The following is a 22,627-nucleotide window of genomic DNA, read 5'->3' as shown; positions in this document are numbered from 1 at the left end:
TCCCTCTCCTCGCTCCTCCCTGGGTTCGAACCAGCAACACAATGACAACAGCCACCATCGAAGCAGCGTTACCCATGCAGAGCAAGGGGAACAACTACTAGAAGGCTCATAGCGAGTGATGTTTGAAACGCTATAAGCGCGCGCTAACTAGCTAGCCATTTCACTTCGGTTACACTAGCCTCATCTCGGGAGTTGATAGGCTTGAAGTCATAAACAGCGCATGACGTGCTTGACGCACAACGAAGAGCTGCTGGCAAAACGCACGAAAGTGCTGTTTGAATGAATGTTTACGTGCCTGCTTCTGCCTACCACCGCTCAGTCAGATAGTTAGATGCTTGTATGCTCAGTCAGATTATATGCAGCGCAGGACACGCTAGATAATATCTAGTAATATCAACCATGTGTCGTTAACTAGTGATTATGATTGATTGTTTTTTATAAGATAAGTATAATGCTAGCTAGCAACTTACCTTGACTTACTGCATTCGTGTAACAGGCAGTCTCCTTGTGGAGTGCAACGAGAGAGAGGCAGGTCGTTATTGTGTTGGACCAGTTAACTGTAAGGTTGCAAGATTGGATCCCCCGAGCTGACAAGGTGAAAATCTGTCATTCTGCCCCTTAACAAGGCAGTTAACCCACCGTTCCTAGGCCATCATTGAAAATAAGAATGTGTTCTTAACTGACTTTCCTAGTTAAATAAAGGTATAAAAAATATATATATTTAATCGGCAAATTGGCGCCCAAAAATACCGATTTCCGATTGTTATGAAAACTTGAAATCGGCCCTAATTTTTTTTAACCTTTTTAACGAGGCAAGTCAGTTAACTCTTGATACTCCCCACCCCGGATCCGGGATCGTGAATAAAGCCTCAGGCTCATTAGCATAACGCAACGTTAACGATTTCTGAAAATCGCAAATAAAATGAAAATAATGCACCTGCTCTCAAGCTTAGCCTTTTCTTAACAACACTGTCATCTCAGATTTTCAAAATATGCTTTTGAATTTGTGTAAGAGTATGCTAAGCTAGCTTAGCATTTTGAGTAGCATTTAGCACGCAGCATTTTCACAAAAACCAGATAACCAAATAAATAAAATAATTTACCTTTGAAGAGCTTCGGATGTTTTCAATGAGGAGACTCTCAGTTACATAGCAAATTTTCAGTTTTCCCTGAAATAATCTTTGTGTAGGACAAATCGCTCCGTTTTGTACATCACATTTGGCTACCGAAACGAACCGAAAATTCAGTCACCAAAACGTCAAACTTTTTCCGAATTAACTCCATAATATCGACCGAAACATGGCAAACGTTGTTTAGAATCAATCTTCAAGGTGTTTTTTCACATATCTCTTCATTGATATGCAGTTTGTGGAAGCCTGCTTTCCCCTCAGAATCGCATGGAAAAATACCAGCAGCTGAAAAAGACGCACCAATTTCGACGGAGGACACCGGGCGGACACCTGGAAAATGTAGTCTCTTATGGTCAATCTTCCAATGATATGCCTACAAATACGTCACAATGCTGCAGACACCTTGGGGAAACGACAGAAAGGGCAGGCTCATTCCTCTCGCATTCACAGCCATATAAGGAGACAATGGAAAACGGAGCCTCAAAAATCCTGCTGGTTTCCTGGTTGCCGTTTCATCTTGGTTTTGCCTGTAGCTCCCGTTCTAGGGCACCCACAGACAATATCTTTGCAGTTCTGGAAAATTCAGAGTGTTTTCTTTCCAAAGCTATCAATTATATGCATAGTCGAGCATCTTTTTGTGACAAAATATCTTGTTTAAAACGGGAACGTTTTTCATCCAAAAATGAAATTGCGCCCCTAGAGTTTCAAGAGGTTAAGAACAACTTCTTATTTTCAATGACGGCCTAGTGGGTTAATTACATTTTAAAAAACAACATGAATTATGCAAAAATCTAATGGTAGTTTTCAAGCTTTTGTGGGGTGTTCAAGCTGGTGGGTAAATGTGATTTTTTTAATGGAGGTTATTGAGAGAATATCGCATTTGGTCAATATAAAATGCAATTGATAATTTGCTATATGAGGCTTATTTTATTGAATTGAAGTTTTGTAATGTTTAGGCTGTTAAGAATGTACTGAGACAAGTAGGCACACGTGGCGTTCTGGAAACTTTGAACAACGCCTGTTGTTCATAAGCGTATCTGCCCGTTCATTGGCTAGAATGTCTAACCTATGACCTGACCTGACCCATCACCTTTATGTATTACTGCCCTCCAGTCTCAAGAAGTTACATCCCAAAAAACAAACCAAAACAAATAATCTCCACTGGATGTCAGAAGGTGAATTCACCAATTTGCTCTGGATAAGAGCGTCTGCTAAATGACTTAAATGTAAATGTAATCAAAAAAACAAATATAAATATTTTTATACGACTTAAACTAAATGTAATCTAGAAAATCTGGTCTGAAAACGAACTGAAACTAAACTGAATTTCAAATACAAATCTAAAAACGAATAGAAATAAAAATAAACATAAAAACACAACACTATCTATTAAATAGAACTTCTGGTCTGCAGTCTGCAGTCCCACTTCTGTTGTGGGTTCCATAGTGTACTATAATATGTACAGTATCTTGTGAAAGTATTCATCCCTCTTAGTGTTTTTCCTATTTTGTTGCCTTACAACCTGGATTTAAAATGGATTTTCTGGGGGTTTTTATCATTAGATTTACAAAACATGCATACCACTTTAAGGATGCAAAATATTTTTTAATCTGAAAAAAAAACTTGAGCTTGCATAACTATTCATCCCCCCCAAAGTCAATACTTTGAAGAGCCACCTTTTGCAGTAATTACAGCTGCAAGTCTCTTGGGGTATGTCTCTATAAGCTTGGCACATCTAGCCACTCTGATTTTTGCCCATTATTCAAGGCAAAACTGCTCCAGCTCCTTCAAGTTGGATGGGTTCCGCTGGTGTACAGCAATCTTTAAATATTCTCAATTGGATTGAGGTCTGGGTCTGGACTAGACCATTCCAAGACATTTAAATGTTTCCCCTTAACTTCTTGCATCGAGCAATCCCGTATCTGGGAGCGTAATCATAGCCTCAAGCTCATTAGCATAACACAACGTTAACTATTCATGAAAATCGCAAATGAAATGTAAGAAATATATTCACTCACAAGCTTAGCCTTTTGTTAACAACACTGTCATCTCAGATTTTCAAAATATGCTTTTCAACCATAGCTACACAAGCATTTGTGTAAGAGTATTGATAGCTAGCATAGCATTAAGCCTAGCATTCAGCAGGCAACATTTTCACAAAAACAAGAAAAGCATTCAAATAAAATAATTTACCTTTGAAGAACTTCGGATGTTTTCAATGAGACTCTCAGTTAGATAGCAAATGTTCAGTTTTTCCAAAAGATTATTTGTGTAGGAGAAATCGCTCCGCTTTGTTCATCACGTTTGGCTAAGAAAAAAAATGAAAATTCAGTCATTACAACGCCAAACTTTTTTCCAAAATTAACTCCATAATATCGACAGAAACATGGCAAACGTTGTTTAGAATCAATCCTCAAGGTGTTTTTCACATATCTATTCGATGATAAATCATTCGTGGCAGTTGACTTTCTCCTCTGAAGCCAATGGTAAAATGCACGCAGCTGGAGATTACGCAATAATTTCGACGGAGGACACCAAGCGGGCACCTGGTAAATGTAGTCTCTTATTGGTCAATCTTCCAATGATATGCCTACAAATACGTCACAATACTGCAGACACCTTGGGGAAACGACAAAGTGTAGGCTCATTCCTTGCGCATTCACAGCCATATAAGGAGATATTGGAACACAGCGCCATTTCCTGTTTGAAATTTCATCTTGGTTTCGCCTGTAGCATCAGTTCTGTGGCACTCACAGATACTATATTTGCAGTTTTGGAAACGTCAGAGTGTTTTCTGTCCAAAGCTGTCAATTATATGCATAGTCGAGCATCTTTTCGTGACAAAATATCTTGTTTAAAACGGGAACGTTTTTTTATCCAAAAATTAAAAGAGCGCCCCCTATATCGAAGAAGTTAAATCACTCGAGTGTTGCTTTAGCAGTGTGCTTAGGGTCAATGTCCTGCTGGAAAGTAAACCTTTGTCCCAGTCTCAAATCTCTGGAAGACTGAAACAGGTTTTCCTCAATAATTTCCCTATATTTAGCGCCATCCATGATTCTTTCAATTATGACCCGTTTCCCAGTCCCTGACAATTAAAAAACATCCCCACAGCATGATGCTGCCACCACCATGTTTTACGGTGGGGATGACGTTCTTGGGGTGATGAGAGGTGTTGGGTTTACGCCAGACATAGTATTTAACTTGATGGCCAAAAAGCTCAATTTTAGTCTCATCTGGCCAGAGTACCTTCTTCTATATGTTTGGGGAGTCTCCCACATGCCTTTTGGTGAACACCAAATATTTTTGCTTATTTGTTTCATTAAGCAATGGCTTTTTTTCTGGCCACTTCTGTAAAGCCCAGCTCTGTGGAGTGTACAGCTTAAAGTGGTCCTATGGACAAATACTCCAATCTCCGCTGTGGAGCATTGCAGGTCCTTCAGGGTTATCTTTGGTCTCTGTTACCTCTCTGATTAATGCCCTCCTTGCCTGGTCTGTGAGTTTTGGTGGGCGGCCCTCTTTTAGCAGGTTTGTTGTGGTCCCATATTCTTTCCATTTTTAAATAATGGACGTAATGGTGCTCTGTGGATGTTCAAAGTTTAGGATTTTTTTTTATAACCCAACCCTGATCTGTACTTCTCCACGACTTTGTCTCTGACCTGTTTGGAGAGCTCCTTGTTCTTCATGGTGCTGCTTGCTTGGTGGTGCCCCTTGCTTAGTGGTATTGCTGGCTCTGGAGCTTTTCAGAACAGGTGTATAAAAATACTGAGATCATGTGACTGATCATGTGACACTTAGATTGCACATATATGGACTTTATTTAACTAATTATGTGACTTCTGGAGGTAATTGGTTGCAAAAGATCTTATCTAGGGGCTTCGTAGCAAAGGGGTTGAATACATATGGACACACCACTTTTCCATTTAATTTTTTTAAAGTTATTTTTAATTTCACTTCACCAATTTGGACTATTTTGTGTATGTCTATTACATGAAATCCAAATAAGATCAATTTATATTACAGGTTGTAATGCAACAAAATAGGAAAAACGCCAAGGGAGATGAATACTTTTGCAAGGCACTGTAGATCTAATAACATCCTCAATACAAATGAACACATTGAAGTAAATTGAAGTCAAAATATGTTTTATTGTCAGCTAAAATGTACCTGAAATATGTTTTAGGTGTTGTTTTGAAATGTATTGTTGTTTTACAAATACTTGAATTACAACTCCTCTCTTCTCTGTCTGAGAGGGCTTAAAGGGAAATGTCCAAAATGTTCAACTTCATATTTATCATCTCCAGCACTAGGAAGTAGAACATTTTAGAAATGTCCCTTTAACAAAGTCATCTGGTAATACTGTATCTTTGGATAATTCAATGTCTAGCTCTATGACCACCTGTATCGTCTCCTTAGGCTCTGTTGACTGTGTTGGTGACTTGCCCTTTATCAGCTGCCCTAACCTGTATGAGTTACCCTACTACTCATACTGCTTCTTGTCAGTGAAGTGACAGGTGAATCATCCACTCCCTGGCCAGTCAGCCCCCTCCTGGTTCTTTAAACCCCTGGGTGAGTGGGAGTCAGATAAAAGGTCTGTGGTTCTGCCTGGTCACGCTGGCTGGTTTGGAGGGGTGGGGGTGGGGGGGCTGGTCAGGCTGGCTGGTTTGGAGGGATGGGGGTGGAGGGGCTGGTCAGGCTGACAGAGTGAAACGTAGAAGGTGTTTACTTTATGGTTCCTTTCATGTTTGGCTCGGAGGATCACCATTTCAACCTTTCTGTCAAATTCTGAATGAAGTATGAACCTGACTCACATGGAATTCCCCATGCTGGAGTTTCTGCTTTTAGGAAAGGAGAGGTTGATGCCTGGAGAATATATAAGTTTCAAGTATCGAGCTTCTATTTTATTAGACGTATGTATGGGAAGGATGCACATAGTATACATCGTCCAATGAAATACTGACTTGCAGGTTCCTGCTCAACAATGCAACAACAATAAGAAATAATTCAAGATAAGAATATGAATATAAAGTAAGTGGCTCAGTGGAGTATAATACATATTTTAGCATAAGTATCCTGGAAGCACAATGTATGCTCCAATATTTACTCCAATTTAACTTTTATTTAATCATCGGAGCCTATTGAAACCTGGGTCTCATTTTCAATGATATGTAGTCCATCTGAAACCAGTGTTTCAATTGTGCAGTATTTAGCTATCATAATTAGTCTGGTTGCAGCAGTTGTGTGTGTTTGTGTGCGCATTTGAGTGAGTGCATGTGTGCTAAGGTGCAGAGAATCACAGCAGGTGTTCAGTCCAGTTCAAGTGTTCAGCAGTCTGATGGCTTGTAGATAGAAATTGTCTCTGAGTCTGTTGGCATCAGACCTCGTGCTCCGATACCGTCTGCCCGACGGTAAGGGAGTGAGACGCTTGTGGCTGTGGTGTGGGAGCTCCTTGATGGTGCTGCAGGCCTTACTCAAGCACCTGTTCCATATGTTCTGGATGGACCATATACAGTAGGGTTGCACTCCAGTTGTACCCTATTACCGCTGTTGTACCCTATTACCGCTGTTGTACCCTATTACCGCTGCTGTACCCTATTACCGCTGTTGTACCCTATTACCGCTGCTGTACCCTATTACCGCTGTTGTATCCTATTACCGCTGTTGTACCCTATTACCGCTGTTGTACCCTATTACCGCTGTTGTACCCTATTACCGCTGTTGTACCCTATTACCGCTGTTGTACCCTATTACCGCTGTTGTACCCTATTACCGCTGTTGTACCCTATTACCGCTGCTGTACCCTATTACCGCTGCTGTACCCTATTACCGCTGCTGTACCCTATTACCGCTGCTGTACCCTATTACCGCTGTTGTACCCTATTACCGCTGTTGTACCCTATTACCGCTGTTGTACCCTATTACCGCTGTTGTACCCTATTACCGCTGTTGTACCCTATTACCGCTGCTGTACCCTATTACCGCTGCTGTATCCTATTGCCGCTGTTGTTCCCTTAAATCTATTACATCCCCACAACTATCCCAGACCATGTTTGGAAAATTAGTTAACTTTTATACTATGGGGGATAGATTAACATAGGCTAGTGCTTTTGCTGTTCGTTAGGCCTACTCATATTGTTGGCTGATGAAAAGTAAATGTGGACAGCTCTTCCAATATCTTCCATATGCGTCTCGTAATTAGATACAAACGCTTGCAGTTGCGTCCCCGAAGTGGCTGTCTTCACTTGTAGCCTGTGAGAAAAACCTGATCACGTGACGGAAAGCCATGTGAGTGAGAGGTTCTTCGGCACGCAGCCGGGAGAAGGAAATTATAATTATTATATTCAGCCCAAGGGCACAACGGCCACTGGCCACAAAAGGCATGGATTTTTTTTAGGGGGCATTATGGCCACACAAAGGGAAAGCTGGGAAATTTGAGGCATTATCAAGTTGCTTGTCAAATTGTGAATGAGAGACTGATGAAGTGTGTGCAGCCTGCGCAAAAAAACAACAAAGCAGAGCTCATGCCTTTCATGCGACTTTTTTCAAATCATCATAAGTCGCATCATGCAGCCTTAGACTGTATTAAAAATCATAACAAATAGCCCAACATTTGTATCACAACTAAAGTTACATAAACAACTCTAAATCAGCACATAGGAGTACCTGTTTCTTTGTTAAATGTTCAACACAGAATAGCCGTATGTGTGCACTCCCTCAAATAGTTTGGAGAAAATATTCTTTCTATTTTATTCAGCTATGTTCAATTGTACTCTTCATACTATAAAATAATATCAAATAATGCCATGGATATCTAACCAAATATTGTCTGCTAAATGAACTAGTGTAGCCCACAGCCAAATGGCAGATCAGGGCCTAACATACTGTAAGGACAACTCCGAGTATGCTATTCTGTTCTTCTGAAATAGACTACATTTTCTTAATATCATGTTTCTTTAGATAATCTAATCTACTATTAATCTACTCTACTACTAATCTACTACTAATCTAATATACCTCTAATCTACTACTAATCTACATCTAGTCTAATCTACTACTAATCTACTCTAATCTACCACGTCTAAACTAATCTACTTCTGATCTAATACTAATCTAATATATTACTAATATAGTCTACTACTAACCTAATTTGATCTAATCTATGCTAATCGAATATACTACCAATCTAATCTTGTGTATACATATATCTGGAAATTCTCTCCCACCTTCATTGTCCTCTGTCTGACACGCACACACACAATCGTCTAAATGTTGTCTGCTGTAAAGTCCATTTGCTGTAATGTGCCTCCTGGCTTCCAGTCTCTGGGTAGAATACTAATGACTGGCAAGGTCACAGGCAGAGTGGAGGGGGGAGAAATCCAGGGGGAGGATGGTCATCCTAACCTCAGACACAGTACCACGGGTTCAGTCACCAGGACCAGGGATCCTCTGGAGGTCAACACTTAAAGCCTTTCATCATCTGAATCTTAGCCAACTGTATAATTTCAGCTGAATATCCGATTTTTCTTTAGAAAATGCATTTTAAACTTTGAATTAACCACTGGGCATTCATACACACACACACACACACACACACACACACACACACACACACACACACACACACACACACACACTGAGGTTAATGGAGAACGGGGTTTCAGCTGAGACTATGGCAATCCTCTCACACTTTTAGCATGACCCGTCCATTGGCACCGCTTCCCATACAGTGAGCCTAAAAGGGCAAGTTGTCACACCGGACAAGGGCACCTTGAAATCTGGTTGGCTTGTGTTTTATGCCCGTCAGGTTTGATATCATAATTCAGGTTGTGTGGGAGAGAGAGAGAGAGTCGCCCCTCTCTGGGAGGACAGTACTGAGGCACTTAGCCTTATTAAAGGCAGACGTATGCTGGCTCTGGGCCTGTGATAGCCTTGAGAAATGCCTCATTGCAGCGAGGAGTGTACTGCATACTTACCTCTCTGCACAGAGTGATAATAATGACTGTGCGGTCGGTGAGACTCACCAGCTGGTTCTGGAAATTGGATCAGTTGGATCACTGAGGCAATTCTCTTTGTTTGACCACCTCAGTGCTGAGGCCTTTGAGGCTGGGCTGATAAAGAGAAAGAGAATTCTCAGGCCAGTTAGCCTTTCATCTCTTGAGAGCCACAGCCCTGCCGGCCCCCACAGGGAAGAAGGATCAAAGATGTTAGATTAGAAACAGGAAATAGATTCGAATTAGGCAGAGTGCTGATGAGGCTCCATCTCGGTAGATGGGTTATTTATGTCAATGTGGGCTAGCCGGGTGATGGCTTGTGTGTATTGCAGCTATAATCCCTTGGTAGAGGCCTACTGTATGTACTCAAGGGGATATGGTATGTGAATGTAGCACCTCTCATGTAGCATCTGTCATTCATTCTGCTGGATCATTATACTGGTATGTCAAATATGAAGTCCCCCTGGCAAACAGGCTAGATACAAATACTTCCTACTTAACACCACCACTCCCAAACAGACTGGATACTTCCTGCTAAACACTACTACTCCCAAAAAGGCTAGATACATAGAGTTCCTGCTAAACACTACTACATCCAAACAGGCTAGATACTTCCTGCTAAACACCACTAATCCCAAACAGGCTAGATACTTCCTACTGAACACTACTGCTTCCAAACAGGCTAGATACTTCCTGCTAAACACCACTAATCCCAAACAGGCCAGGTACTTCCTACTAAACACCACTAATCCCAAACAGGCTAGATACTTCCTACTGAACACTACTACTCCCAAACAGTCTAGATACAGATACTTCCTGCTAAACACCACCAATCCCAAACAGGCTAGGTACTTCCTGCTAAACACGACTTCTCCCATTCCCCTAATATTAATTAATACAATAACAGCATTTGGATCTGATTGATGAACTTTCTAAACTTCCTGTGTTTCTGTCTCCTGTGCAGGCTCTGATTCAGCTGCCTGTGTACATCTCCCAGTGTGAGGAGGTCCGTGTGTTCTTCGAAACCCGACCTGAAGACCTCAACCCACCCAAAGAGTAAGCCACGAATCACACCTTCTAGTTTAAGAAGCACGATCTGCGCTCAGTCGAATGCAAAGCAGAAATGTCTCTGAGTGATATACACATCCCAAAGTTCACACCAGTGCTGGGCCAACAACAAACACTGAATAAAAAAAGACATGCATAGCATAATGCTGTGTGCAGGTTTCTTTCATGGAGTAGCTTTTTGACCACCTGACCACGATGTTATGTTGAAACAAGTCAATCCATCAGTAATAGGTTCTATCTAATCAAATCAAATTGTATTAGTCACATGCACCGAATACAGCCTTACAGTGAAATGCTTACTTACGAGCCCCAAACCAACAGTACACTTTCAAAAAATGCGGATAAGAATAAGAGTTAACAGTAACAAGTAAAAAATAACAATATATACAGAGGGGTGCTGGTACAGAGTCAATGTGTGGGGGCACCGGTTAGTTGAGGTAGTATGTACATTTAAGTTACATTTAAGTCATTTAGCAGACGCTCTTATCCAGAGCGACTTACAAATTGGTGAACATGTGTACATGTAGGTTATTAAAGTGACTATGCATAGATGACAACAGAAAGTGGCAGTGGTGTGGAGAGACTACCCAGATTATGCAAATAGTCTGCGTAGCCATTTGACTAGATGTTCAGGAGTCTTATGGCTTGTGGGTAGAAGCTGTTTAGAATCCTCTTGGACCTAAACTTGGCTCTCCGGTACCGCATGCCATGCGGTAGCAGAGAGAACAGTCTATGACTAGGGTTGTTGGAGTCTTCTGACACCGCCTGGTATAGAGGTCCTGGATGGCAGGAAGCTTGGCCCCAGTGATGTACTGGGCGGTTCGCACTACCCTCTGTAGTGCCTTGTGGTCGGAGGCCGAGCAGTTGCCATACCAAGCAGTATAATACAGGGTAATGACTATGATGTCATGCTCCCTCTGGTATTGATGTAGTGGACGGGGGAGCAGTTGTTGGTTTTCCCTGAGTGGGAGCTACATAACATGTAGCTTAGAGGAGCGGAACATCTGAGGGTGCATGAGCTCCGTGGAGTCTAAAGGCAGGCCCCTCTCTTGTAAATCTCACACATTAGTGTCATAAATAGCCTGTCAGTTACAATGTGCCAACACTAGATCATAAAGTCACCACACAACTACCAGATGTCTGGAGGGCAGGAGGGGTTACTAGTGGTTACGGGTTTTCTGAGAGACCATGATATTAAGTTCAGACCCTCAACCTTTTTATAAAACTAAAATACAGAAAAACAGCTGTCAACCAAGGTGTGTGACTGGTCACCTTGTCTGTCATCATGTGACATAAGTGATGGATTTCTATGTCAGGAACTTGGGTTTGGTTGGAAAGATCATTTTTATGGCTTAAACCATATTTTACCAGTTTTTTTAAGCTATTGCTTTCCCAGGGACGGCTGGTGTGCAAGACTAGGTTTTCTTCCCAGAAATATGTAAATGTGTCAAACCAGATGCTTCTCAGATGCTCTCTGCTTCTCCCTCACTTTTTGACAGGTCCTAATTTGTTTATATATCAGTTTTTCTTCTATAAAAGACAGCTTCTTATCTATGTCTGACTGGCAGTGTATAAGCCGAGAAGCGTTTAAATGCTCAAATGCATTTCCCACAAAGCTAGGCCCATGTGTTATATTTATGTATGCCCGTGAGGTGTTCAACTCTCACATCCCAAAAACTACTTCACGGCTTATGTGAGTAATGTTTCAATCTCATCTACGCTGTCGAATCTTAACCAGACACTTTTCTGCAAAGATATGCAAATTCATTTTTTTGCTGTGCTCCGTTTTCCACTCAAATCCATAGATTGTGAATGAACATCAACTATATACAGTACCAGTCAAAAGTTTGGACGCACCTACTCATTCCAGGGTTTTTCTTTATTTTTACTATTTTCTACATTGTACAATAATAGTGAAGACATCAGAACTATGAAATAACATATATGGAATCATGTAGTAACCAGAAAACTGTTAAACATATCAAAATCTATTTTATATTTGAAATTCTTCTAAGTAGCCACCCTTTGCCTTGATGACAGCTTTGCACACTCTTGACATTCTCTCAACCAGCTTCGTGAGGTCGTCACGTGGAATGCATTTAAATTAACACATGTGCATTGTTAAAAGTTAATTTGTGGAATTTGTTGCGTCATGACAAGGTAGGGGTATTCAGAAGATAGCCCTATTTGGTAAAAGACCCAGTCCATATTATGGCAAGAACAGCTCAAATAAGCAAAGAGAAATGACAGTCCATCATTACATGAATTTCAGTCAGTGCAGAACATTTCAAGAACTTTGAAAGTTTCTTCAAGTGCAGTCGCAAAAACCATCAAGCACTATGAGGAAACTGTCTCTCATGGGGACCGCCACAGGAAAGGAAGACCCAGGGTTACCTCTGCTGCAGAGGACACATTCATTCGAGTTACCGACCTCAGAAATTGAAGCCCAAATAAATGCTTCACAGAGTTCAAGTAACAGACAAACCTCAACATCAACTGTACAGAGGAGACTGCATGAATCAGGCCTTCATAGTCGAATTGTTGCAAATAAACCACTACCAAAGGACACAAATAAGAAGAAGAGGCTTGCTTGGGCCAAAAAACATGAGCAATGGACATTAGACCGGTGGAAATCTGTCCTTTGGTCTGATGAGTCCAAATTTGAGATTTGTGGTTCCAACTGCTGTGTCTTTGTTTGATGCAGAGTAGCTGAATGGATGATCAATGCATGCGTGGCTCCCACTGTGAAGCACGGAGGAGGAGGTGTGATGGTGTGGGGATGCTTTGCTGGTGACACTGTCTGTGATTGATTTAGAATTCAAAGAACACTTAACCGGCATGGCTACCATAGCATTCTGCAGCGATACGCCTTCCCATCTGGTTTGCGCTTAGTGGGACTATAATTTGTTTTTCAACCAGACAATGACCCAACACACCTCCAGGCTGTGTAAGGGCTAATTGACCAAGAAGGAGAGTGATGGAGTGCTGCATCAGATGATCTGGCTTCTACAATCACAGGACCTCAACCCAATTGAGATGGTTTGGGATGAGTTGGACCGCAGAGTGAAGGAAAAGCAGCCAACAAGTGCTCAGCATATGTGGGAACTCCTTCAAGACAGTTGGAAAAGCATTCCAGGTGAAGCTGGTTGAGAGAATGCCAAGCGTGTGCAAAGATGTCATCAAGGCAAATGGTGGCTATTTTGAAGAATCTCAAATATAAATTATATTTTCAGTTGTTTAAAACTTTTTTGGTTACTACATGATGTGTTATTTCAAAGTTTTGATGTCTTCACTATTATTCTACAATGTAGAAAATAGTCAAAATAAAGAAAAACTCTTGAATGAGTAGGTGTCCAAACTTTTGACTGGCACTGTAAATCTGCACCGTTAATCAGCGAAAGCTTCTGCACAGGGATGCTTATCATTCCTCTGTGTTTGTTGGCCATCGACATTACTGCAGTTGTGAGTACCTTAGTCGCAATCAAAGATGGCTGCCAGATTGTCTGTTACAATATGCATGGTGTGTTCAGTGACTGCAGAGGAGATGGCTCTCTGTGCAAGGAGAAGAATACAAGGCCTGTCACTGATCTGGCCAGTATGAATGGCTCCTGTCAGGTCACCTCCGCAGACAGACAGACCAGAGCTAGTTCCCTCTGGCTGTTGCCAAGGACACATACATTATTAGCTACATCTCAGACAGACAAATCCCAAGCATCTGCTACTGGGGATGGCCGGAGGGGAGGATGGAAGGTGGGAGGGAGAGGCAGATGAATTTAGAGAAGACCTTGGTTTATCTTTATTCAAATTGGATTACAGCTCTTTCCTTATGCAGACATTGTTTACGGCTGACATTGCACCAGCAGCCCCTCTCTCTTTGGGTCTCTATGGAGGGATGAAATACAGCCCTCTATAAATCTACCGGAGTAGGGAGGGATGTCCATCAGAAAGATTGAAGTAGCAGGCATGGGAGAGCGGAGAGATATAGAGGAGAGATGGACATCCAGCCAACTTGACACAACTATGGGAAGCATCCCCTGTGGAACACTTTCGACACTTTGCGGAGTCCATGCCCAACAAATTGAGGCAGTTCTGAGGGAAGGGGGGCAGTCAATATTTATTAGGAAGGTGTTCCTAATGTTTTGTACAGTCAGTATAGAAGAGGGAAATGGCTGGCACCCCATACAGCTAGTTCATTATTAGACCTTTGTGGTCTGGTAGCTGGTAGTGGAATGGGCTTGCTTTGGGTTAAGGGAGCAGCTGTCTTTTAGTTTTACAGGCCTAAAGCTCTATATTGGACCCAGTCCTATTCAACGTCTCCATGACCATGATTAGCTAATCCATGGTCCAATGAAAACTCATTTGGCATGAGGGGAGGGCTGATTTGGTCTGATGGAAAACTCTTGTTATTGTACAGTATACTGGACACTACCTAGTTGAGTCATCAGTGGGGTCCTGTCTATCCCAGTATGGCGCAGTCTTTTTTACCCTGTTCTGACTCCCAAACACGATGCAAATTCGTTGGTCCTTTAACAACCTGCTGTATGTAAAATATTGTGTGCTATAGCTTGGAAAATAAATACATGTGACTGGATGACATGATGTTTGTTTCCAACATTAGGGCTGTTTTCCTAAAGAAGTTAACACGTTTAAATGTCTTACTCACGTCGGCCGCGGAGAAGGAGGGCCCACAGTCCTTGGTAGCGGGCCGCGTCCGTGGCACTGTGTTATCCTCAAAGCAGGCAAAGAAGGTGTTTAGTTTGTCTACATATCCCAGTCTTCTGTCCCCACATGCTTCAAGATTGTCACCATTGTTCCTGTACCTAAGTATGCAAAGGTAACTGAACATCGCCCCGTAGCACTCACTTCTGTCATCATGAATTGCTTTGAGAGACTAGTCAATGATCATATCACCTCCACCCTACCTGACACCCTAGACCCACTTCAATTTGCTTACCGCCCCAATAGGTCCACAGACGATGCAATCGTCATCACACTGCACGTTGCCCTATCCCATCTGGACAAGAGGAATACCCATGTAAGAATGCTATTCATTGACTATAGCTCAGCATTCAACACCCTAGGACCCTCCAAGCTCATTATTAAGCTTGAGGCCCTGGGTGTGAACCCCGCCCTGTACAATTGGGTCCTGGACTTCCTGACGGGCTGCCCCCAGGTGGTGAAGGTAGGAAACAACATCTCCACTTTGCTGATCCTCAACACTGGGTCCCCACAAGCGTGCGTGCTCAGCCCCCTCATGTACTCCCTTTTCACCCATGACTGCGTGGCCAAGCACGCCTCCAACTCAATCATTAAGTTTGCAGACGACACAACAGTAGTAGGACAGCCTACAGGGAGGAGGTGAGGGCTCTCACTCAACGTCAACAAAACAAAGGAGATGATCGTGGACTTCAGGAAACAGCAGAGGGAGCATCCCCCTATCCACATCGATGGGACTGCAGTGGAGAAGGTTGAACGTTTTAAGTTCCTCGGTGTACACATCCCTGACGAACTGAAATGGTCCACCCACACAGACAGTGTGATGAAGAATGCGTAAAAGCGCCTCTTCAACCACAGGAGGCTGAAGAAATTTGGCTTGTCACCTAAAACCCTCACATACTTTAACAGATGAACAGTTGAGAGCATTCTGTCGGGCTGTATCACCGCCTGGTACGTCAACTGCTCCGCAATTGTTACACATTACTTGTTAGATATTCTTGCACTGTCAGAACTAGAAGCACAAGCATTTCATCTGCACAAGCAATAACATCTGCTAAACATGTGTATGTGACCAATAACATTTGATTTGATTTTAAATCTACTTTGTTTTGTTTCCTTACCACGATACTAACGAGTATCACGATACTGGTATAGTCCCGGCCATATCTTTAGCCCTCTGCTTCCCTTTGATAAGCCAGGCTAGTGGTGGACCTAGGGTTTTCTGCTAATGGATGGGCAAACTAATGGTTGGAGATTTATTACGACTGGGCCAGTGCAATCAACAGGGTTGCCAGGCGAACAATGCATTATGTGATTGAGAGTGTGAATTTAGAGGAAAATAAGACGGACAGTTGCCAGGAATAAATGAGAGAGAGAGAGACCCACCACATAGCCTAGTGATTAGAGCGTTGGGCCAGTAACCGAAATAACACTTTGATGTCCGTCGGAGAGAGAGAGAGAGAATTGAATGGAATTGAGATACGCTAATCTCTAGGTAATTAAGTGGTCAATGTCTTTATTCTTTTGGAACTTTTATGAGTGTAATGTTTACTGTTAATTTTTCATTGGTTATTTCACTGCTGTTAAATAAATAAAGCCCCTTAAATTGAAATTTTAATTGAATTGAGAGGGACAGGGAGGGAGGGAGAAAAAAGTCAGTCTGCATTAGCCACTTCAGTTTTCACTAGCAACTGGACATTGAATTAGCTGCCTCCTGATGAGAATGGATTGAGGATTGCTGTCCTAGTGGATAAAACAGACAGAACAGATACAATATCATGTTCTCATTCAACCCAGTGTCAGAGACTCACTATCAACTATGGCTGGGCTATATGGTCCAAAAATTGGCTTAGCGTCGTCCGGGTTAGGGAGGGTTTGGCCGGTAGCGACTCCTGTGGCGGGCCGGGCGCAGAGTGCGCTAACCAAGGTTTCCAGGTGCACTGTGTTTTCTCCAACACATTGGTGGGGCTGGCTTCCGGGTTGGATGTGCGCTGTGTTAAGAAGCAGTGCGGCTTGGTTGGGTTGTGTATCGGAGGACGCATGACTTTCAACCTTCGTCTCTCCCGAGCCCATACAGGAGTTGTAGCGATGAGACAAGATAGTAGCTACTAAACAATTGGATACCACGAAATTGGGGAGAAAAAAGGGGTAAAATTCAAAACAAATAATAATATTGCAAATACTGAAAAAAAAAGGTCAACTCAAATAACTCTAGCTATTTATCAGTCGTATTGCTTGGTGATAGAAGCTGTTCAAGAGCCTGTTGGTGTCAGACTTGATGCACCGGTACCTCTTGTCATGCAGCAGCAGAGAAAATAGTCTATGGCTTTGGTGGTCGGAGTCTTTTACGATTTTCTGGGCCTTCTTTTCACACCGCCTGATAGAGTTCCTGGATGGCAGGGAGCTCGGCCCCAGTGAAATACTGGGCTGTCCTCACAACCCTCTGTTGCACCATGCTATTGCCATACCAAGCAATGGTACAGCTGTCAAAACTTTTGAGGATTTGAGGGCGTGCTTGTGTGGTGGAGGTGATGTTGTCTAACCTCACCACCTTGGGCCAGCCCGTCAGGAAGTCCAGGATCCAGTTGCAGAAGGTGTTCAGATCCAGAGTCCTAAGCTTGGTGATGAGCTTGGAGGGCACTATGGTGTTTAACGCTGAGCTGTAGTCAATGAACTCTCCTTCCAGACCCATATCAAACATCTCCAATCGAAAATCAAATCAAGAGTCGGCTTTCTATTCCATAACAAAGCCTCCTTCACTCACGCTGCCAAGCTTACCCTAGTAAAACTGACTAACATTCTGGAGTATATGCAAATTGCCATCATACAAACTGAGGCAGCATACTTTGTGAAAATGTATATTTGTGTAATTCTCAAAATGTTTGGCCACGACTGTAGAGAGGAAAAGGATATTTATCGTGGATACATTCTATAACTATTCTCACATTAATCGTATAACTTGCACATGAACTTCTGCCTGTTTGGGGTAAGAAAATAATGAATGTATTTATGTGTTGAATGTCTTTGTTCGTTGTCTATCTCAGTCAGAACCAAGTGGAGTTAATGTGTGCCATAACCAGCCTCTCAAAGCACTTCATGATTACAGAAGTGAGTGCTACAGGGCTGAAGTCATTGTGGCATAACGCCTTAGAGTTCTTAGGAACAGGACTGGTCATCTTAAAACATGTTGGGATTACAGACTGAGACAAGAAGAGGTTAAAAATGACTGTGAATATGCCTGCCAGCTGTTCTGCGGATGCTCTGAGAACGCACCCTGGAATACCGTCGGGGCCTGCGTCCTTGCAGGTGTTGACCTTAGAATTCATTTGTTGACATCCTAGTGTCATGCACTACTCTTAAAACATATGTACATATTTAACTTTTACTACTCCAAAACAAACAAAAAACTTCAAATACCGCCATACCATCAAAACTGTGAAAACAATATAGTGATATGATGTTTTGGACATATGAACCATATCCCTTCCCATCTGGAGAAAAGGTCAACACATCTGTAGACATGCAATGAATCTCAGAGTTTAGTTTCGCTCATCTAGACTGGAGAGCCTGCATGGCTAGCATAACAAATGCATTACTGAGATTTTAACTTGATTGAAAATGAGAGTATAGGAGGAGACCAAATCAAAATATTTATTTAAAAAATGTGTATTTATTTTTAAAAATTATTTATTTAAAAGTGAGTCCCAAAACTTGAAAAGACATGAATGAAATAAATATAATGTGTGGTTTTATATTTTCAGAGCCATAATCAGTAGGTAGAAATAATTACAAAGGATTTCCATGTCATTAAAAGTTCCTAACTCCTTTGCTGGCTCTTTAAGTTAAGTACTTCTAACAATTTGTTCTCTTTTACAGGGAACCCATTGGAAAGAAGAAGTCTGGTAAGTCCACTTTAGTATTCCATTTTGGGGTAAGTTGTTATTGCATTTTATGTTTAGCAGACGCTCTTTCCCACAGCAACTTACTGGTCCCCTGTGGGAATCAAACCCAACCTTGGCATTCCAAGCACCATGCTTACCAACTGAGGTACACAGGACTACATCATTGTTTGTGGTGTGTAGTTTATGTAGAAAATATCATATGGGTGAGCTCTGATGTGAAATAGAAACATTAATTAGGATAAACATTTCCTACACCAGCCATAGCATCTTAGTACAGCTCACTACATTTCTCAATTGAGAGTTGAGCGCCCTCTAGCTGTGATGTTGGATATGTGCTCCATTATTTTCTAAAGAGATTGCAATGTAAAGATTTAGGATCATAGTAAGACTAGTAATTCAATGATATATTTCATTTCTTGAAGTTAGATATAGACCATTACTTCTAAAAAGTGTTTTTAAAAATGGGTTTTCCCTTTCTTTGTTAATCTAACCAACCCATCCATGTCAAGTTTCAATTTCATTTTGCTTAATTTCCCTCCATCAGGCATTGTGGAGAGAGCGACTACTTTCCTAAAGAGAGGTAGTAACAGACTCATGCTTGGCCGTGCTCTGTGTGTGGCCCCTGGTTGCTAGCCATCCGTTTGGCCCGTTCCTGGTCCCTGTCTGCTGGGCCTTTAGCTGGGACGTGGCTGTGAGGTGGGATTGGGCAGTGCGGAGTAGCGAGGGGGAAGGACCTGGTCCCAGATCTGTATGTGCTCAGCCAACGCTTTCAGCCAACACAAATACAGGTCTGGGACCAGGCTAGGGAAGGTTGGGTGAGAGAGGGCAGGGTGGGACAAGCTTGGTGCTCACTGTGAGGTGCTCACTGTGATGTGTGATGTGCATGGCAGTGTGTTAGCTTTGTAAAGAGAGCATCAGCTGGTGTGTGTCAGACTGTACACCCAGCCCAACTCCCTTTTCTCCTATGCTGAAATCAACCCTGTCTTGGTTGTGGGAATTAACTGTCACCTTGATAGATATGCATGCTGTACCCCAACAACAACAACAATTAAAACCCTCCTCATTCTGTGTTGTTGTCTCATGGGGAATCAGACATGACAGTTTTCATAATGTATAATATCTAGTAAGTTTGGAAGCAACTACATGTACGGTTAAATTTAGAAACGGGATGGTGTAAATACAAGGCTCAATTTCTGGATGGAATCCTTTTTGGGAGTGTACGGTTGTGAATTTAGTGGATATTATGAGTGCATTCCACGGTTAGCACTTGTAATCATCCCACCAAGTGCACATCACAGAGCAGGTCCTTGTGTTGTTCTAACCTACAGCGTTGTGTAAGTGTCGGGTGTCTTTGTGGCGGTTGTCTCTCTGTGGTAGCCATGTTTGTGATTGGCATAACCCTCCTTCCTGTCCTGTCCTCTCTACAAATATCTCCCTCTCAGACCCTCCTTCCCTCTGCTCTCTGGCCACCATTTTCTCCTCCCTGTCTCTAAAATCACACCTTCTTCATCCTCCCCCTCCCCCTATGGCTCGCTCTGCTCTCTGTGCTGGGGTGGAAGGTAGAGAGGTCAGCGCTACATGTCTGTCTGTGTGCTCTGTGCCTCTCCCTGCAGGAGACTCCAGCGCAGCTGACCCCCTGCTCCTGGACCAGTACGTGGCTGTCACTGACTATGAGAAGCAGGAGAGCTCTGAGATCAGCCTGCACGTGGGACAGACAGTGGAGGTCATCGAGAAGAATGAGTCTGGTACGAGATCTGGGTCAGATGGAGGGAGCCTTTAGCTTAACGACTCAGGTTGTGTCCCAAATGGCACTCTATTGCCTATATAGTGATGGGCCTATGGGCCCTGGTCAAAACTAGTCCATTCTAAAGGGAATAGGGTGCCATTTGGGACATCCTGAGTCCTGGGGGCCTTAACGTAATTTATAAAGAAATCACACTGTCCCGTAACTGTTTTTGCCCTCATCAACTGAAAGTTAGTTATCATACTTGAAGGAAAGGATCAGATACAGGCGCTTTGAAGTGTACCAAGACGACTACATAATGCTATCACGATGTCTTCAGAATCTTCCAAACAGACAAGGCCAAATAGCAGAATAATGCTATCACAATGTCTTCAGAATCTTCCAAACAGACAAGGCCAAATAGCAGAATAATGCTATCACAATGTCTTCAGAATCTTCCAAACAGACAAGGCCAAATAGCAGAATAATGCTATCACAATGTCTTCAGAATCTTCCAAACAGACAAGGCCAATCCAAGATCCAGAGTGAGCCACTGCTGTGTGTCTGACTGTTCTGTGTTTCTGTGTGTGTTTTGCTTTCTGTGTGCAGGTTGGTGGTTTGTTAGTTCTGACGAGGCCCAGGGCTGGGTCCCTGCCACCTGCCTGGAGGCCCAGGATGACCCTGATGACTTCTCCCTGCCCGGTGAGGAAGGTAACCCTCTCTATCTGTCACACTGCCCTAGGCCACATTCAGAATTAAAACTAACTGTAACTACAGATCAATGCTGGCAGCCTTAAGGCACAGCTCACAGTCAAAACTCAAGGATTGCTGCCTGAGCGTCAACAGCTCAAGGCTTGCTTCCAATCAAAACAGTATGTGTCCTGTCATTGATTAAGATGTAGAAGAAATGTGGAACTGTAATGAACAAATCTAGGAAACAGGATGCTCAGAAACTCTTGAAATCTGTACAGTACTTGTATTGGCATTACAAAATACTCTTTCACACTGTGTGTTTGCATGATAACAGTGGGAAGAGGACCTAGATAACCAAAGGGAAAATTTCCTCAGACTTTCCATCTGTTCACACTGTTCTAATCACCATCACCTGTCACTGTCTGTCTATTAGAACTTAGCCAACACATAGCAGAGTATTCACTTCCTGTGTACTTACTTCCTACTTCCTGCTGCCCACTGTGCTCTGCGTCAGTGTCCCGGAGATACTGGTCACTGCTGAGGCACGTGGGCCGCCGGCGAACATTAGGGGATCTGTTCAGCACAAGCACAGGGTTTGGGCAAGGTGGAACGCACACCTCTTTTCCCCATAATCTTCATGTGTGTGTAGAATGTCATGTTTAGCATGCAAATCCCATGCATGACCAACCCAAGCATGGAGAGGGATGCAAAACATGCATGTGTGTTGTGTGGCATGGATTAGAATGGATACGACCGCTATGTTTGTGTTATTTGTCTTCTCAGAGGAATGCAGTGGGAAAAAGCTCAGTTTTTCTCACTTTGTTATTTCAGTGAAATTAATATGATATATTTTAAATTGTTTGTTCCTTCTAAATACACTATCTGTTTAACAATCACTTTAATTCAGTAGACTTTAAAGGGACCCGTGTAGATTAGGTATAAAAACCTAATATATTTGAAGTAGGTGTTAGTGAAGTCCTAACCTTAGTAATGCTGTCTTGTTTGTGTGTGCTTAATGTTGGTGGAGGATGGAGGGATGTTTTGTGTTGCATGATGTGTGTTACACATCTTCTCACGCTACAGGATAGATCCTGCCCAGGCCCTGTCTACAAGGACATACTTGCAGAGAGTTTTACCCTGGTTTAGACCAGTTACCAGTTTATGATCTTGTTACACTGGTTTAGACCAGTTACCAGTTTAGGATCTTGTTACACTGGTTTAGACCAGTTACCAGTTTATGATCATGGAATGGTGTACTGAAAGCTAATGCACTATGTTCACTAGCAGATAGTGAGAGGATAGGGTTTTAGGATTTGCTATGAAGAAAGAACACTATCAATTGTTTTCCATATATAGTCAAAGAGATTAGTCCCAACTACTCACTCTCAACATGCCATCATGTGCTGT

At 42.5% G+C, this 22,627-nt stretch overlaps 1 protein-coding gene across 3 annotated transcripts in view; it reads left to right on the top strand.

The window, feature by feature from the left end:
- sh3pxd2b (SH3 and PX domains 2B) overlaps window positions 1-22,627 on the top strand; it is a 52,890-nt gene that overhangs the window by 22,659 nt on the left and 7,604 nt on the right. The window contains exons 5-9 of one of the 3 annotated variants that reach the window (XM_064982273.1): window positions 10,083-10,174; window positions 18,779-18,804; window positions 19,349-19,384; window positions 20,418-20,549; window positions 21,137-21,229. In XM_064982273.1, coding sequence (XP_064838345.1) covers window positions 10,083-10,174; window positions 18,779-18,804; window positions 19,349-19,384; window positions 20,418-20,549; window positions 21,137-21,229 — 379 coding nt within the window. Of the gene's footprint in view, window positions 1-10,082; window positions 10,175-18,778; window positions 18,805-19,348; window positions 19,385-20,417; window positions 20,550-21,136; window positions 21,239-22,627 lie in introns of all 3 variants that reach the window. The other 2 variants (XM_064982272.1, XM_064982274.1) reach the window with 2 other exon arrangements.

The sequence above is a fragment of the Oncorhynchus masou genome, chromosome 12 (assembly GCF_036934945.1).
Source record: "Oncorhynchus masou masou isolate Uvic2021 chromosome 12, UVic_Omas_1.1, whole genome shotgun sequence".
NCBI lineage: Eukaryota > Metazoa > Chordata > Actinopteri > Salmoniformes > Salmonidae > Oncorhynchus > Oncorhynchus masou.
This window is presented reverse-complemented; position numbering and strand designations above follow the sequence as displayed.